At 39.7% G+C, this 18,580-nt stretch overlaps 1 protein-coding gene across 1 annotated transcript; it reads right to left on the reverse strand.

The window, feature by feature from the left end:
• Positions 1–5,292: 5,292 nt before the first annotated feature.
• hcrtr2 (hypocretin (orexin) receptor 2) lies at positions 5,293–18,580 on the reverse strand. Its single transcript, XM_076077397.1, has 7 exons — positions 18,364–18,580; positions 11,059–11,237; positions 6,868–7,111; positions 6,602–6,717; positions 6,302–6,516; positions 5,921–6,042; positions 5,293–5,450 (listed from the first exon to the last, which is right to left on the reverse strand). Exons 1-7 carry the CDS (start codon positions 18,578–18,580, stop codon positions 5,293–5,295), a joined length of 1,251 nt encoding a protein of 416 aa, XP_075933512.1.

Genomic DNA, 18,580 nt, shown 5'->3' on the forward strand with positions numbered 1-18,580 from the left:
CACACACACGCCAGGGTTGGGGCCGCTGGTGTGTGTGGGAGTCCAGTCGTTCTCAGGGATAGCGAAGAAGCTGTTCCTGCTTTCCACCTGTTGTTGCTACACAATATCTCACGGACTAACCCACTTCACAACACATCTAGTTACGAGTTTAAGCTAAACCACTTGTGTGTCAGAGCTTCTTCTTTGTACGGGAAGCGCGTGAGTGCCTCACCCGGAGATTCAAACCTTTGCTCTATGACACACGCAACACTATTGCAAATGAGCACACACACATAATACTTATACGTTTAATGCCTGTAAATACCGTTAGCATATTTCTACAATCCCTCTTTTCACACTGTTTAACAGTGTGAATATAAATTGCTATATCAGTAGATAATCTGCAATGTAAGCGTGCAGGCAGAGCAAAGGAGCACATTACAATTATTTTGACACATGTGGAAATGGTTAAACAGTTTAAATGCGCATTTTTAATGCAGAGTTATTTGGAAGTGGTTATAACAGCAACATCGTCGTAGTTTAGTGGCTGGAGGGGATGACATTCACCCCCTTCAGCGTCCTGATAGTCATCGTCAGAGTGTAAGTCGAGGTATCGGTCTGGGTCCTGTTGTGTCACAGGTTGATACAGTTGTTTGCACTGAGTTAGGAGCATTTGTCTGGGAACGGATCCTTCTTTTGTCAGTCACATTTTTATTAGGAGTAGGGTCAGTAGTTGTTACATCAGTGTCACTTTGTCTCGTCAGTGACCTTTGGTAACCCTCGTAAAATAGGATGGGGACAACAATACAGAGTGTCAGGAATCCTATGATACATGTTGATTCTCTTAACCCCCACCCAAATGGACCTCGTGGCCTTGGCCTAGGGCACCTTTGTGGTCTCACTAGTTTCACCGTGTTGTCGGCAATTTTCAACAGATGTACACCAAATTAAGATAGAAAAACCCACTAATTACAGAAGCAAAGTGAGCCTCCTCAACTTAATGACTAATGCATATAAGTTGAGGAAATCTCTGACCACACATATACAGAAAATGAAACATTTTTACTGTGGTAAATAAGAGATTTTTTAAAGTAAATGTCCTACATTTGTTCCAAGAAATATCCAATAACTGAATATTTGAGGTGCTATAAAAAAGGTTTCTTTACAATTCCAGACAATGACTAGTGCATATGTGTTCATGACATCTCTAACTATACTTATACTGAGAATCAAATATTTTTACTTTCCCAATTAAGAGATTTAAATTAAAAATAAATGTCATACATTTGTACCGAGGAACAGGTCATTTCTGAATATTTGAAGTGTTATAAAAACACAATTTCCTCAACTATTCCAAACAATGATTGATGTATACAGGTGCATCTCAATGAATTAGAATATCATCGAAAAGTTAATTTATTTCAGTAATTCAATTCAAAAAATAAAACTCATATATGATATAGATTCAGTACACACAGGGTGATATATTTCAAGTGTTTATTTCTTTTAATTTTGATGATTAGGCTATGGCATACAGCTAATAAAAACCCCAAATTCTGTATCTCAGAAAATGATATATTACATAAAGACCGATTTAAAAAAAAAAAAAAAAAAAGGATTTTTAATACAGAAATGTTGGCCTACTGAAAAGTATGTCCATGTACAGTATGCACTCAATACTTGGTCGGGGCTCCTTTTTCATGAATTACTGCATCAATGCGGCGTGGCACGGAGGCGATGAGACTGTGGCCCTGCTGAGGTGTTATGGAAGCCCAGGTTGCTTTGATAGGGGCCTTCAGCTCGTCTGCATTGTTTGGTCTGATGTCTCTCATCTTCCTCTTGACAATACCCCATAGATTCTCTCTGGGGTTTAGGACAGGCGAGTTTGCTGGCCAATCAAGCACAGCGATACCGTGGTCATTAAACCAGGTATTGGTACTTTTGGCAGTGTGGGCAGGTGCCAAGTCCTGCTGGAAAATTAAATCAGCATCTCCATAAAGCTTGTCAGCAGAGGGAAGCATGAAGTGCTCTAAAATGTCCTGGTAGAAGCCTGCGCTGACTTTGGACTTGATAAAACACAGTGGACCAACACCAGCAGATGACATGGCTCCCCAAATCATCACTGACTGTGTAAACTTCACACTGGACCTCAAGACACTTGGATTGTGTGCCTCTCCACTCTGCCTCCAGACTCTGGACCTTGATTTCCAAATTAAATGCAAAATTGATTTTCATCTGAAAAGAGGACTTTGGACCACTGAGCTCCAGTCCTTTTTCTCCTTAGCCCAGGTAACTTAGCTCAGGCAACTTAGCCCAGGTAAGACACTTCTTACGTCTCTGGTTCAAGAGTGGCTTGACACAAGGAATGCGACAGTTGTAGCTCATGTCCTGGATACGTCTGTGTGTGGTGGCTCTTGAAGCACTGACTCCAGCCGCAGTTCACTCCTTGTGATTCTCACCAAAATTCTTGAATGACCTAAACCCCAGAGAGAATCTCTGGGGTTTAGGTCAACTTTTGGAGTATGGAGTCCGTACTTGTGAACTTGGGTATTGAGAAAGGCCCCTTGACGCGGTGAGCCGGGGACGAGTACCGGAGTGGGACGGACAGGAAACAGGGGCACCATGGGAAGTGAAGTCCTGCTCAGACACTGTTGAATGGTTTTCACAAACTGACACGATTCAGTGTGAAGCGTGGAACCTGCCTCAACTCATTTGACGTCAGGTTCTGTCTCCACGCGACAAAAGCAACTTTATTTAGTATTTTAAATATCAGTGTTAGACGGAATGGACCGACTGAAATGCTTTTAATTGACAAAGAATGTAAATATGTCCGCTTTAACCTTATATATCTGTTACTGAATAATGGGTTTGTATACACGCCGCCATTAAAGATGACCGTATTTTCTTCATTTATTTTGCACCGTGGGTTTTGTAGTGTAAACACAGGCGTCTGGGATATCTTGGACGTCTTAAGTGGCTTTTCACAGATGAGTGCTTTACATTTGATCTCCTCAAAGTCAAACATTTCCCTTTTCACAACACTGAAACAAGGTGAATCGCGGGAGCAATTTGCTACACTACGCTGCGCTGTACATGGATAAATGTTACACTACATCGTTTGCTGTTCATTTGGTCATTTTTAGTAATGAATGTCTTGACATTTGACTTAAACACTCTACATTTTCTACAGCCATGAAAGGATTTTGTTGAATCTGTAAAAGAGGACATCTTCTGTCTCTTGCCAGCAGCCTCATAAAGGAGCTTGTCTGTTTATTTATTGTTAAACATGTGAAAATATGTTTGTCTACAGGGCTACAGATTTTATACGCATTCTGCTGTTTACACTGTGTGTCTGTTTTTCAGGTGATGTTTGTCGGGAGGAGAGGCCACCGGAGCTTTTTACAAGCCACCGGAGCGTTGAGCCAGCCCCCCCGCCACCTCCACCTCCTACTCCTACTCCTACTCCTCCTCCCTCTCCGCCGCCTACTCCGCCACCTACTCCTATACCTCCAATGGAGCAGAGGTGGGGGAGGGAGCTGATGCTCATGATTTTTGTCCAGCTGCTGTTGGTGGGAAGTCACCAGCTGGTGCAATTTATTAGGAGACAGCTGGCACAAATGGTGCAGAGGGTGCGCCATTTGCTCCCTTTTTGAATAACAATTATTTTTAAATATTTTTTTAAATAATAATATTTTTTTTTAATAATTTTAAAATGGTTATTAAATGGTTATTTAAAGAGTAACTAAACCCCAAAGTTTTGGCTGAGGTGCCTCTAGTCTAGAGAGTGCAGAATGTATCAACATGGGCAGGGCTGTTGGTTTGTGGCCAAAGCTGCCTCCATATATAGAATGCTGCAGGGAGTAGTTTTGGAGGCCAACCCCGGAAATTGGCATCAAACTGGTTCCCTCGACAAAAATTCCTTTCCATCTATGATATATAGCCACAAACAGTATCCACATAGTATTTAGCTGGAATTGTTTTGAATTAATTGCATTCAGACAGGCTTTTCTAGCAGGTGTTACATCTAACCCTGTGTCTTTTACAATTATCCCCACCCATGGGGTAAGTCGTGACATTTCACTCCCACCACTATCAACAACAGTAGGGTCCTAGAAATGAACTTCAAGTGTTCATTTGTTGCAGAGTTGTGTACATTGCATGTATACAAACTACTACACGGGACTGTATCGCTTTTTTCCCTATGCCTTTACCCACTTTGTCATTATATCCACATGAATGATGATTATTCGTCAAAAATCTCAGTGATTAAATATTTTGTAAAAGCAGCAAAATTAAAATGTAATTAATCATACTTATTGATGAGTTAGATGCCTCAGCCAAGCTGTAATGCACAGCTTGATTATTGACCAGAACTTTTGTCAATGTACATATCTAAACATATCTCAGAAACACTTTTTAGAACTTTTCTTGAATAAAGATGTTGAAATGTAATTTAGTAATAGTGTAAAAAATACTTAGTTGTCATGACAGGACAGTGCATCCTGGGCTCTGAAGCCGTCAGTAGAGGCGACTGACAGAAGCATTTCTGTGCATTTCAAAGAAGACTTTTGAAAATACTTTTTGCTTTGGCACTGTTCATAGAGGGAAAGTTTGCAGCTACAATGGAGCATTATCACAATGTCCACTTTTCTGATGTTGTTCAAAATAAACGTGCGTGTGTGTCGACACTGTCGAGTGAAAGAAACAGTTTTACCGGACATCATTTACATACTGTTTGTGCACAAGGCATTTACACTGACGAATGACTGACAGACTGAAGATGGACGTCTGCTAATGAGGTAGACAGTCTTAGAATCTGATTAGTTATAAAACGTATTCTCTATAGAACCTAATCTTCTGTTGGTGTAAAAAAAACACAAAAACAAAAACAGTAAACCACTAAATTAATAAATATGAATAAACACTCAAAATGACAGATTCTGGCTACTTAAAGTCATACAGTCAAAATATTAAATGTACAGTACAATAAAAATATTAAATGTACAGTACAATAAAAATATCCATGTGCAATCAAAATATTTCACTTAACCTAAAATATATAAGTATGAGTTATTAAATACGACCATTTAACTGGTGATAATAAATAGAGTTTCTGTGAATGACATGTCCTACTATGTTTAGGATCCTTTAAAAGAGGTAAGAAGGTCTTCATAAAACAGTGGATGGTTGGTTCTCTAAAGCTTCTAATTTCATTAAGTGTTGTAAAACCAGACATAAAACTATAATTTTGAGACAGTCTTTTTTTCCATTTAAATGTTTGTTTAAGCAGAATTCCCCACCTGGATTGTAAGACTACACTATCTGATCCGATATGCGTGACACATTGTCCATGTTGGTGACTTGAGTTGACACTGACTTCCGACTGTCGGTGCTCGCTCTGGGCCTCGTTCTCTGAGTTTGATTTTGACCGTGGCAAGAAAAGGCGGCTTTGAACTCCCCACGGAACTTCCCTGGTGAAAAACAAAAAGACGAAATTTGCACAGAAACCATTTTTGTTTTTTTCCTAGATGTTTGGGATCGTGGGGTGTGGTGAGAGGTATATACGTATATACTATATCTTTTATAAAGTTGTTTTGACACTTTCTTTTCTAAGAATAAACGACTGTAAGGGGTCATATTTCAATGAATAGAATTAAAAAATAATAATATTAATAATCAACCTTTTATATGCCTTGCATCAAAAACAGCCCTTTTCAGGCATTACGAACTAACAGTTGAGATGCATACGTTATTATCACAGCCATAAACATCTAAACGCTGTTAATCAATGTAAGTTTATATTTGTATATGCACAATATACTGTATTATCAGATGTGGAGTTTAAGCCAGTGAACTGTATTGTTGTGGCCAAACTGTCCACTAGAGGACGGTAATGAGCCCACACAACTGGTTCGAGTGATGAGGCAGGTTACAAACTTACCACTGAGGAAATTGTAGATGATGGGATTTGCTGCGCTGTTGGCATATATGAGCCAATGTGAGAAGGTGAACCATGCATACACTGTTTCTCTGTCGTCTGTTTTCTTGAAAGTCCCAAAGACTCTGCAGGTAAAGTGTAACATGTATCAGTTTAACATCAATTCTGCAGTCTTTTAATGCTACGCTATAATTCAGCATTGCTAAAAAAATAAGCAACAATTCAGTACTAAATATACTGTATCAGTCATTATTAAACATGAAACTAGAAAGGTGAACTTCTAATGCAAAGAAAAGAAATGCAAAGTGTGAGCTCTGTTTATCACAGCGTCTTCATTTGAATAGCTTTTGATCCTTGAAGCAGCAGAGCTCGAGATATTTTTACCTTTTCATGACGTTGAGCACGCTGATTGGCAGGTAGCACAGGGCGAAAACAAAGAGCACCACCATCAGCATGCGAGCCGTCTTGCGTCGGGCTCGGACCTGCTTGATCTCAGCACAAACTGTGCTGGTTCTGACCCTCGCAGGCTCTCCCGATGCCGGAGCCGAGCACTGGATGGACCTCCACTTCCTCTGCAACACTGACGTGCTTCCAGGAATCTGTTGATTCAATGGATGCTTACATCAGTCGTTGAAAACTTGACTTTGTAAGAGCTGTTGTATAAAATATGCAGCGCTGGAATACCTGTTGACACCACAGCTTGTGACATATCTGGATATATGCCAGGACCATGAGACATAAGGGTGCAAAGTATGTGACGATGAAGAAACAGGTGTGATACACCTTTGGGTAGATCTCAGCTGTTGAAAGAAAGAAAACAAAAACATTCGATTGAAAACTGTCTGGATAGTGACCGAGACTTAAATCACAAAAGGTTGAGAACCCTTGAAACAAAGTTCAAGTTTAAACATTCGGTTTCGGTCTCAGTTTGTAAACTTGTGAACACTAACCTCCCCAATGTTCATCACACACTGTGAACAGGCTGGTCTTGTTTGTTAGTTCTGGCACGAGGCTGCTGCACTCCATCACAATAGCCTGAGGGATCATGATGATGCACGACACAACCCAGATGACCACAATACTCGTGCGAGCCCTCTTGGCTGTGCTCTTGAACATCAGCGGGTGGCAGATAGCATACCAACGGTCTTGGGCAATACAACTCAGTGTTAGGACTGATACAGAAACAGAGATGGTCTGGAGAAAATAAAAGAAATCACACACCAGTTAGAGAGAGACGAAAACCATTAATTTCCCTACTTTCAGAGAAAGACAAATTCTTATTTTTATTCATGGTTGGCAACTTTGACACATTAGTAGTAAACGTAAGTGAGAAAGATCATTTCAAAATGTGTAGTTGCTGGAGATTTGCTTTCAGCCCCTTTTCTAAGACAGTTGCAGCAGAGTATACCCAAGATATTCAGATATGAACAGAGAGAAACCAAAGCATTAAGTATTGTTTGTCAGACGATTAAATCAATTTGATGTCCGTGGTAAAGGTGAAGCAGTATTCGTCACACATTTTGTCTGCAAGAGTTCCAACTGACAACAGAATTTAAAAAGCCTCAATGACAAAACATCCTTCATCAATTTTTGCAATACAACGTATATTCAATCTTGCCTTCATTGGTGGCATCAGGTTAAAAATTCACCACACTAAATAAAACACCACAATGACCTTTCCGAGGCAGATCCAAATAGCAACTGATCGTATTCACCAACTACAATGGCTGCACTTGCTTTACCGATACGGGATTGAACTGGTCAGGGGTGGGGCTCACAGACAATCATCTTTGTCTCCTTCCTTGTCACCACTATCTGAATTACACATCTGCCTCGCTATCAAGGAGACTTCGGGGAAGGCAGTGTTGGTATGGATGAAGCAAAATTTAATTTATAGATTTGTGAAATTGAACCAATGACCCTTAGAAGTGACATGTTGACACATGAAAAGTTCTTATTTTGGAGATGCTCTCATCCCATTTCAGCGTGTTGCGAAAGGTTGTTTCCAGGAATTTCAGTGAGTCAAATTGCTTCACAGCAGCGCCACCAATTTCATATGGGAGATAAACTGTGTGTTCATGTCCTGTGGGAAATAAATGCTCAGCTCCACCACTTTGAAATGTTAAGCCTAAGGACGCCTGTGGTGAACTAAATCATCTTTCCTGAATAATTTCCTTCATTTATAGTCTAAAAAAAGAGCGGAGTAAAGGACAAATCCTCACATAATTGTTCTCTGCCTAACAGAAAATCAATAGTAGAAAAAAAAAACGAAAGCAGATAATATATCAATAATGCTTGCCTCAGCTGATGACAGCTGCAGGTGGATTTAATATCGATATTCCACCAGGCGCAGCTCCATAGGCAGCTTGGGATCAGGTTTATATAGTTATCTATTTGAAAAAAAAGAAAGCTTTTCTGACGCAGTTCATTTAGTTAATAAATGATGACAATTACATATTTGATTTATTTTTCAGTAGGAAAAATTAATGAATAGTGGTCTTCTGCTTTATTTTTTTTTTGATTGCATTATTTATGATTCCACCCGATTCTCATATCTGTGTTGTCGATTTACAATGAAATGGTTGAGCAGTTTTAATACACACACACACACACACACACACACACACGCACGCATACACACACACACACGCACGCACGCACGCATGCACACACACTCACACACACACACACACACACACACACACACACACACACACACACACACGCACACACACACACACCTAGACACAAAGTCAGGAGGGGCCCCAAAGAAAATCTTGGCAAGTTGCAAGTTGTTTAAAACGGGCTTGGCCTGGCTGAATGTGATGCAAACATAAAAAACCATAGGGAGTGAACCAGCCTGTAGGCCAGCTGCAGGACATCATTAGCAACTTTAGATAAGTCAATCAAGAGCAGCCAGTCCCTAAGCATACTATGATCTTTAAGCAATAAATATGGTAATATCATTATATATATATATATTGGGAATGCATGTCCACATTTCACCACACCCACCACAGATATCAAATTAAAAAGGTCAATATTCAAGCTCTGTCAGTCCTTCATGCTGTACACTATATTATAAAAACTGGTCAGATATTTGAGAAAATGTAGGCACAGTGTGATCCAAGCAGCAGATATCCATTTCCACAACGCAACACACCTCCTGTGTAGACAGCAAGTTAAAAGACAAAATAACAATAGATTGTTCTTGTGCTGTTTGCAGCCAATCCCTCTTATTTACTACAATATCAAATTAAGTGCATCGACAAATCTTTGTAGCTGCATTTTCAGAATTCATATATCAACATTCAGTTTCCTGTAATTTGACTTAGGAATCAGTCATGGCATGATCCCCCCTGAGGCAACACAGTACTGCAGCGATGAAATGCAGTGTGAACTGAAATAAATCCCTAGTGGGAGTTAATCAGGGAGAAAAAGATCCTTCTGGGTTTATAAAAGCAGCATGAGATGAGAACTTCCAAGAGCAGCAGCACTTACAGTGCAGTAAGCGCACGACATGAAACAGAGTAAATGTGACCAAGACGGACTTCAAATAGGCCACGAATTCAGTGCCATGAGGTGTAATGTGGTGTAATATGTGCAGCCCAAATGTTGGCATTGTGTGTTTCCGCAAACCATGAATACCTTGAATGTCAACGTTTTTGCATTCGCTCAGAGAAAGTGGCCTGTTACAACAAGCGACACGCAGGGCAAGGGACATAGTATATCGAGCAGCCGTTATTGAAAGTTACGTGGTGTAATAACAAGTATAAAAAGCAAGAAAATCCACGAAGAGCAGGTGGGAGTGGTGGTGGGTCAAACAAACACAGGACTTTCACCCAGGAGACCGCTTGTTGTGACGTAGCCTTGTTAACTTGTTAAATGACCAGTGTGCCAAATATACTTGAGGCCCCCTGAAAGCCTCAACAGCAACATTTTAGGGTTATGTGGAAAAATCTTTAAACTATTATTTGTCATTAAAAATTACTTTTAAGAGCCTACTATGTTCAGCTGTAGCCTCTTTATTACCCAAACTGCAAAATATGTATTCACAAATATGAAAACAGAAAGATATTGTTATACTGTATATTTTCATTGACTATCCTAGTTGTTTCTGGTAAGGCCTTCTTCCATTAGTGCAAGCATAGATTCAAATGTTGTCTAGTTTTGAAAGCTAATGTTACCCCGTACAACATGAAAAGCAGTGGATTATTTTTCCGGCTTCATAATCATGGTTAGTTTCCGTTAAAAATACAGACTTAGTACGCATCAAGTTGGGGATATGTGTCAAAGAGAAAGCAAAGTTCATCACTTTTTTAAGGTAACAAAGAGTATTTATTAATCTCTAGCATGCTGAGTTTGAGTGTGTGTGTCATTGTGCCAAGTGTGTCAGGTTTGAGAGAGAGACAAATGTGCTGTGTAGATGCTGTTGTAAGGAATTGTTAATTGCCTTGGCTTGCATTTCGACGTAAACGTGGTTTGCAGAAACTGCCAACAATTTTTCTGTCGACTGGGTTGGATGTGTGTGAAAAAACCTGCAGAGGAATTTGTCCTTATGTCTGGAATAAATTGAGTTTACAGCTGCATCCATCCAGAACATGTTGTGTATATCACACCATATATGGTGGAGGTATTCACTTTACTACAGGTGTGTGTATTGCATATAGAGATATTGTTGAGTGTGTAGGATATGGAGATTTCAGCACAGTAAGGATGATGCTGCAATGGAATTTCAAAAAGTGCAAAAAGCAAAAAAATTGCCCGAGGCATTAAATCACTATGGGATGACATCAAATGTCTCACCCAATGCACATCTCATTGGATGTGAAACAAGATTTTATTTTTTCATACCCCTCATAAATACAGAGAAGGAAAAATGTCAAATAATAGAAACAGGTCTTGGCTTGTGCCCTTACCCCTCCTGCTCCCCTGCTCTGCTTAGGTAGCTTGGTCTCTTTTCCCCTCACTTTTCAGGAAGAAGCCAAGCACAGCCTTCATAGCTGATCTGCATGTCCCCCATTTGTTTATTTGGTTTGCTTTGTAACGTTGTCTAAACCGTGCACCAAAGTGATTTAGATCAGGTCAAGATTTCTATCAAGTTTGAGGACTGTGGACAGTTGCCAACGTTGATCTCTTACCTGCAGATAAGGCACAACTTTGCAAAGAGTGTCTCCAAGGAACCACGTCTCTGTGATGTCTACCACAAGACTCGCAGGCAGGCAGATGATGGTGACCAAGACATCGGCAAAGGAGAGATTCACGATGAAGTAGTTGGTCACGGTGCGCATGTGGCGGTTTTTCCACACTGCAAAACAAACTGAAAATGATGCACAATTAAAGAGCGCCCAAGGACTCTATGACGATAAATATTATCACAGGTTGCAGCGTATTTTACTGTTTATCACCACTGACTTGAAGGCATGCTGTCAATCACAGACTTTGAATTAGAAATTCATGATAGTCCTGTTTACATATTTTTTTCTGTGGGCAAAATATGAATCAATCAGAAATATTTACAGACAATTAAATATTGATTTGTAAGTGTGACAATTTTACTCCTTCTTGCATGGACCCTGGTTTTAAAGAATGGAACACATATGGAATTAAGGTGATAAATGATCTCTATAAAGGTGGCACTATGAAATCGTTCAATCAACTTCAGGAAGACTACGGGCTACCCAAGACTCACTTCTTCCAATTTTTACAAATACGCAGTTTCTTAAACTCTATAGCCCAATATAAGGAAGGTCATGGACCAGAGCAGATAGAGACAATCATTCACCAGGTCTGTCAGCTGAAGAGGAAAAAAATAAGCTACATTTACCATAAACTGTTCTCTTTAAGCAATATAAGCACTCACAGCTGCAGGCAATCATGGGAACGAGATCTTAAAACTGCAATCACTGATCACCAATGGAAAGCAATCATGTTAAATAGCAAAAGAATATGTAGCAATTACAAATCCCAAGACACTCAGTTTAAGATCATACATAAATGACAAACTACCCCATATTGCAGGAGCAAATATGACAACGACTGCTCCGGAGTATGTGTAAGGTGCAAGCAGCATGTAGGCACCGTGCACTTAATGTGGCTTTTTGGGTTGAAATTGGTAACCAAATATCCTCCATAACACAGTGTCCTATTGAGCTCAATCCTCTTCAATGCATTCTAGGCCTAGACGCTGCCTCACCTGTATTAGACAGACATAAGAGAACCCTCAGTCTTCTATGGTACTGTGCACGGTTATCAAGCTTACAGCACTGGCTAGATGATGCAAAACCACCTGTTTCATGTTGGCTCTATAATGTTCTACAATTAATCCCACTGGAAAGGCTCACACATGTTCTCCAAGGAGACATAGATGGGTTCTTCTCTGTTTGGAACCCTGTTATGGATTTTATTGGAGAGGAAAATGCCGAAATCCTACTAAGAGGTTTTGCAACCGTGGGATCCAACTGACTCAGTGAAGGAAGAAAGTCCACAATATTTTGTTTGTCACTGCGTGCGACTGTCTGTGTGGTTGGCCGCCATGTTGTATGTAATTCATGTGGAGGACAATATTTGGCATATAAAATGTGTGGGCCGAAAAGTGGATGTGTGTAGCAGGGAGGTTTTTGTAACTTCGGGTTCCGGGGGACGCCCAGGGAGCTAGGTTCACAATGTTCATTGGTATCTAGTAGGAGGATGATGATCTATGTTTGTTTGTTTTTGTTTTTGTTGTTTGTGTTTTTGTGTCTGGGATTGGTTGTTTGTGTGGTTGGCAGGTATGTTGCGTGCTGTTCTGTGTGTGAGAAAGAATGCAGGCAGTGGTGTAGTGCCTTGTTACATGACCTCTTTCATCTGGATCCAGAAACTACAAGCCATGTGAAACATGTGTTCATTAGTCTGTATTGTTAACAATGTTCCTGGTACATGTGGTATTTCGTTTACTTGCTGCACAAGTCATCAGTTCAAGTTGGCACACGATACATGTGCCATTGGAGACTGAAGCAGCATGGAATTCAGCAATATAACTAATAAATACACCTATGCTTGTCCTACCACTTTGTGACAAAATGTTTTGCTTCGTGAGGAGAATAATGTGGGTCAATTTGCCATCAGAATAAAATTTGTCTTGCTCTGTTGTCATTTGGAATGAGGAGAAAATCTGTCTTGACGGCACACTAGCCCTGTCCTCTTTAATCTACCTGTCAGTAGACTCTTTAGTTGGTCTCTATGTATTCAGTGCTCCGTGTATTCACTGGCGCTGTCAGATTTAATGTTACTTATGTTTGCTATTTCCTTTTATTTTCAAGCCTGTGATACCGTCACTTTAAAATGCAGAGTTGATACTGTAGACCAGCAGTGGATTATATGAACAGGATGTAAAGGTTACACTGTGACTGTAACTACACACAACATCAAAGACAAGATGAAGTCAGGTGAAATTATCTTTTTTGAGCATACTGTTATCTGATTAGCACTCGAGTCTACAATTATCTACAGTCACTTTAAAACAATTCTAGACCACATCTTAACTTTCAAAACCACATATGAAACAACACATTACCGTTAATACCTGGATGACGGATGGATTCTCCAGTATTCCTTCAAGACAATGTGTCCTGGATACATTTCTGGATTTTGTGTATACATATAATACCATCTTACTTAAGCATATAGGCTTTTAATATGACTAAGAGTTAGGACTATTATGTACATGTACAGGTGTTGTGTCCTCTGGTGTTGTTGGATGCAACGGTGACATTCTTAATGTTAGTACTTACACCTGCTCTACCTGCTATGACAAGTTTAAATGTCTGCCGTGAGAAAGGCAAGGTATAATGTCTTTCTAACCACAGGTAATTAGCCTGTGCACGACACAGTCCCCATAGTTTAGATGATTGGAGCTACGCAGGAATATATATGAAGCTGCTTCGTGCAGCTTTGAAGTCCTTCAGCTTTGGAGTTGCAGTCTCATGCTGAGGAGGTGTTTATTCATTCTCCTCTCATAACATTTCTGTTGTGTGCATCTAGCCCAGAGTAAATGCTGAGAAGTTTTATAAATGATTCTAATGTACTTAAAGTTGTTTTTTGATGGTCATATCCACTAAACAACAGTAGAGACTAAGTAGTGGCGTCAAACAAACAAAGTCAATACTGATACATCGTAATTCCAATATAAATTAGTTCAGAATGCTTTACATAAAAAAGCAGCAAAGATGTGCAGATAAAAACAGATATCCATACATACATAAATACTAATATAAATAGTAATATATGATTATATACCAATATACAACACAAAATTTGATTTTTAATGAATGGGCATCTGTCACAGCTCTGCCCCTTCTCTCCTGTCTTTTTATTTCTCACTCGCCTCACTTGCCTATCAACTGATTCAGTGCACCTGTCTGCCTCCCTCCTCATCAGCACAACTCCCCTCACCTGCCTCTATCCAGCCACTATATAAACCCCTGCCTCTCAGTCACTCCTTGCCAGATCATTGTCATGTCTACCCGCCTGTTTGGCTCGTCCTGTTCCCGGTTTCCCCGGCTGCCTGCCCGCCCTGCCTCGTTCTGCTGGATTTCCCCCCTCGTCTCTTGTCTCGTCTGTGGATTCCCTGTTGTGTTCCTGTAAGTTTCCTGTTCTGATTCATTAAATACCTGCTTTGCTTTACTTCTGGTCTTGTCTGCATTTGAGTCCTCCACCACACCCCGTGACAGAATCTCCATTTGAAGAAATACGTAAAAGAATCGCAGAGTCGACCTTTATTTCAAATCATGAAGACTTCAAAGTACGTTCCAGTTGATTGCAGACAGGTATGTAGTTGTTTGGTTATATTACATGTTTTACTCAGGAAATTTTGTGCTTGGTTAGCTAACATCACACAGCCCAATGTAAAGTATCATCGATACTCTGTAGAAGCAACATGAGGACAAGACTTCTTATACAGCACAAGAGTATTGTTTTGTCTTTCAGTAAAGTGCGTTTCCTGCACTCTGGGTGCACCAAAGCTTTTTTGGTTGGAGATTTGTTTTCCCCCATCATCAACCTGCAGGTCTTGCAAGCTTAACTACCGCTAAATCAGGAGTACAGTGCATCGGAAATCGATATCCGAGTGTCAGTTTGTAACAACATTGTCAACCACTGCTCTTTCTGCTTCCAAACACTCAAATATAACAGGGCTGAGGCCTGTGTAGAAAAACACACCACCTCTTTTTTGAGCTCTGCCATGATGGAGGGGGCTGATGATCCTCAATCTTTGTCCTGCCTATTGTTGGTCACTTTATTCAAGTCCCTCTCAATGTTGAGTCCTACCCCAGTGTTGTTTCAGGTCCAGGACAAGGAGAGTGGAGAGTGTGCTCATCCCAAAACCCTTTCACAGGATGCTATCATTCAGCAATCAAATTCTGACTGACGGCATATCTCACTGCATATTTATGTTGGCAAACTGAAAAGGTACAAAAAAGGATCAATACCAATTGGTGACATAGTCATTAATCAAGGTTTCTGACAAATGTTTCTCCAGTATTACCCAAAGGATTTGTCAGCACAGCATCTCAACTTTTCATATTTTTTTTGGATTACAATCCTCCACTCTTGCTATCTCTAGCTGGCTTAAATCCACCTCACGAGGTTTTGGATAATCAGGCACACGACTATTAACAGTTAATTTGATTTGAGGATAATGCCCAATTAAAAAAGATATATTCTGCACACTAAAGCTCTATTGGGCAGTGTTTTTGATGGTCACATTAAATCTAATGACTGTCTGTAACATGACTGGGTTGCTTGTACAGTAAATTTCACTGAGTAACATGGATTAAAGAACTATTTGTAAATCCATTAATATTGTAGTGTGCTGCTTAGTTCTTTGTAAAAATATGTTTCAGTTAGTAATATTCATTCAGTTTAGAATGAGAAGGTAATATCGCATTATTCTAATGTATCAACATTATTGGGTCATTATATAGCCTAACATTATTGGCAATCTTTTTTTTTGGGGGGGGGAATGTAATTTTAAATCTGAAGTTTTCTTCATTAAACAGTATATGATCTAGTAATGTCAACTGTCTCTTTTCCTCTCTAATCTAAATGGGTCATACTATATTATTAAATATCACACAATGATGGATTCAATTAATTCAGTGAGGTCCAGTTAGAGACTTTCCTTTGCTTTTGAAAATGTTTATCTGGAAATAAAGTACTTAATTTTACAAAAATGAATTGAACTGAATGTCATTGCCTTGCGGCTGTAAATTCAGTTCATTCAGATATCCAAACTATTCTCATCTTCTAAAAAGAGAAAATTGTGTGTAAGGAATTTATCCTTCGTTATTGCAACCACTTGTTTTAGCCCTATTCCTCTCCGCTAACATCATTGTTAATTAATGTTAGGATTCAAATGGATCGATCATATTGTTTATTTTCTGTGTCTTCATTTTTGGATTTCAGTGGGCACGTTTGCACCAAAAGGCGTCTGGGTCCGTACCGGGGCCCGCCTAGTGACCCCTGCCCTTAATGAGGTGTTTAATCGTCGACTTCTTGAAGGCATGAACACTGACTGATGTAATGTCTCCGAAGACAGCAGGGGGAATGCTTTTCCATGTTACAGCAGAGTGTAGAAAGTTCCTGTCAAGACTTTTGGTATAAGCCAAATAGTGTTCGGGTCATGAGCTGAGGGTAGCGGTGCTGTAAGGTCTACTGGACAGTTGGGAGTCAATAGATATCTTATTTGTCCCTGTGGGGAAATTGGTTGGAGTTTAATTCTTGATAAGACCAATTGTTGCAGCAACTGTTCTGCGATGGCATAATCCTTAATAGACTGCAACCCTGAAGATCAAATGCTTCAGAGTGCTTGCCATTACATGTATTATATGGAAATATAATCAACATTCAATGCATTCATATTCCATCACTGCAACATGGGTCATTTTTGTGAATTAAAATAGTTTCATATCAATGATGTATGGTATTATAAAGAGCACATGTGATCACATGCACTATATATATATATTTATATATACACACACACGGTGGCTTGACCTTTACGTTGTGGTCAATATTAGTGTTTGATTACTGCAATCTCAACCCGTGCAGGCATATGATATTTGTCATTTATCTGTCCATTAGTTGGAAAGCCTGGCTGGACTGAGCTGTGTGTGTGGCATGTGATGGATTATTGCTCTGAGTTGTCTGCAGCATTTATGTCTTGTTACTAGAAATGGCAATACTGCTGAATGAACAGGTGTTCCCGATAAAATATCACTTTTTTTGCACGACTCCTTTCGAGCAGTTTATGAAAGGAAGTCTTTAAATATGTAAATCATTTTACTTTTGTTTTCCAAACCATTATTAGTTAGAATCTATGAATGATGTTTTCCTTTTTAAAAAAGTGATTGAACTAGATTGAGGGAAAATGTGATATTGGCAGACTACTATTGACAAAATACTACGATAACCAAACACTGACTGACTTAAACTACGCTGTATTTCTTACATGCATTGTTTATTTCACGTCTTGTTCTTTACAGAGATGAATTTGGTCTGCATGTTTGCTGAAACAGCAATTATGACAAAAGGTTTTACTGATCAAGAAAATTGTTCCAGTGAAGAAAAACTGCTTCAGATGATAAGAGGAAGGGATCCTGCAGTCAGGTCAACAATAAATATTTGCACAAAAAGCCATGAGGTGTTGAGATGGATTAAATTGAGCAGGTTGTAATAACTGTCACATGAGAGTGCACCACCTGTGGACTCCCTCACTGGTACAAAAAAAATAATTCTTGCCAAATATCTCAGTCGCCCAATAAATTGTTATTTGAAGCAGTGGCAATACAAGTCAGAGAAGCTGCTGCTTGGGCACTTTAAATCCTCTTTAAATTAAATTCTAGAATTGCTCCTGTTTACAGCATTTTTTTTAATATTCTGAGTGTAAATCAGTGGCTTTCTCAAATACATCAGAAAACTATAACCGGTAAAAAAAAACTGTCCAATAAGAACAAATGATTTGGAACAGATTAGATGAAATTGAGACAGTATGTGAATTACGATGTCAATCTGTGTGCACAAATCGTTCTACCCCATGTCTTGCACTAAGAGCAATGTATGCCCCTTCAGTGTGAAAAAAGTCACATATAATTTGCACAATCCGTATCTTCAAACACATCTGTGCTTGTGCAATTCCGAGCGTTTCAAGATGCGCCGAGAGACGCGCTCTAATGGATCCTGCTTCATCATTCTCCAGCACCATTGATGTTCAAGCGAACAAAAGAAAAACTGGACTACTTTATATTTTTCATCAATGTGGCATTACGCTCTCTTTTCCCTGTAGCATTGTGCTCGTGCACATTCTCAAAAAGTTGTCCAAAGTGTACTTCTGTTGGATATTTGCAGGACTGTTTATGCATAAATGATAATACAAAAAGACATTTATATATATATAGGCTACAACTCACCCAACGAGTTTCCAATGAGTGAGACGAAGAAGACAATAATGTAAGCCACAATGAGAACCCATTCATACTGCTTGGGGTGTAAGTACTCTCTCCAGATGTATCTCAGAAGTTCATCGTCGTCATCCACAACGGAGTGCGGCGGTAACTCCGTGCTGTTGGCCACATGTGCCGAAGATAAACACTCCTCGCAATCCAAATTCCCGGACACCCCGGACAT

This window comes from Anarhichas minor, unplaced genomic scaffold (genome assembly GCF_050575085.1).
Source record: "Anarhichas minor isolate MPS153535 unplaced genomic scaffold, ASM5057508v1 ptg000058l, whole genome shotgun sequence".
NCBI lineage: Eukaryota > Metazoa > Chordata > Actinopteri > Perciformes > Anarhichadidae > Anarhichas > Anarhichas minor.

Coding starts and splice junctions, on each gene's coding strand:
- hcrtr2 (XM_076077397.1), bottom strand. CDS start 18,580: ATGTCCGGGGTGTCCGGGAATTTGGATTGCGAGGAGTGTTTATCTTCG. Junction 6,718..6,867: donor GTGTGATGAACATTGGGGAG/GTTAGTGTTCAC, acceptor TTCTTTCAACAG/CTGAGATCTACCCAAAGGTG. Junction 6,043..6,301: donor GTGCTCAACGTCATGAAAAG/GTAAAAATATCT, acceptor CTTTACCTGCAG/AGTCTTTGGGACTTTCAAGA.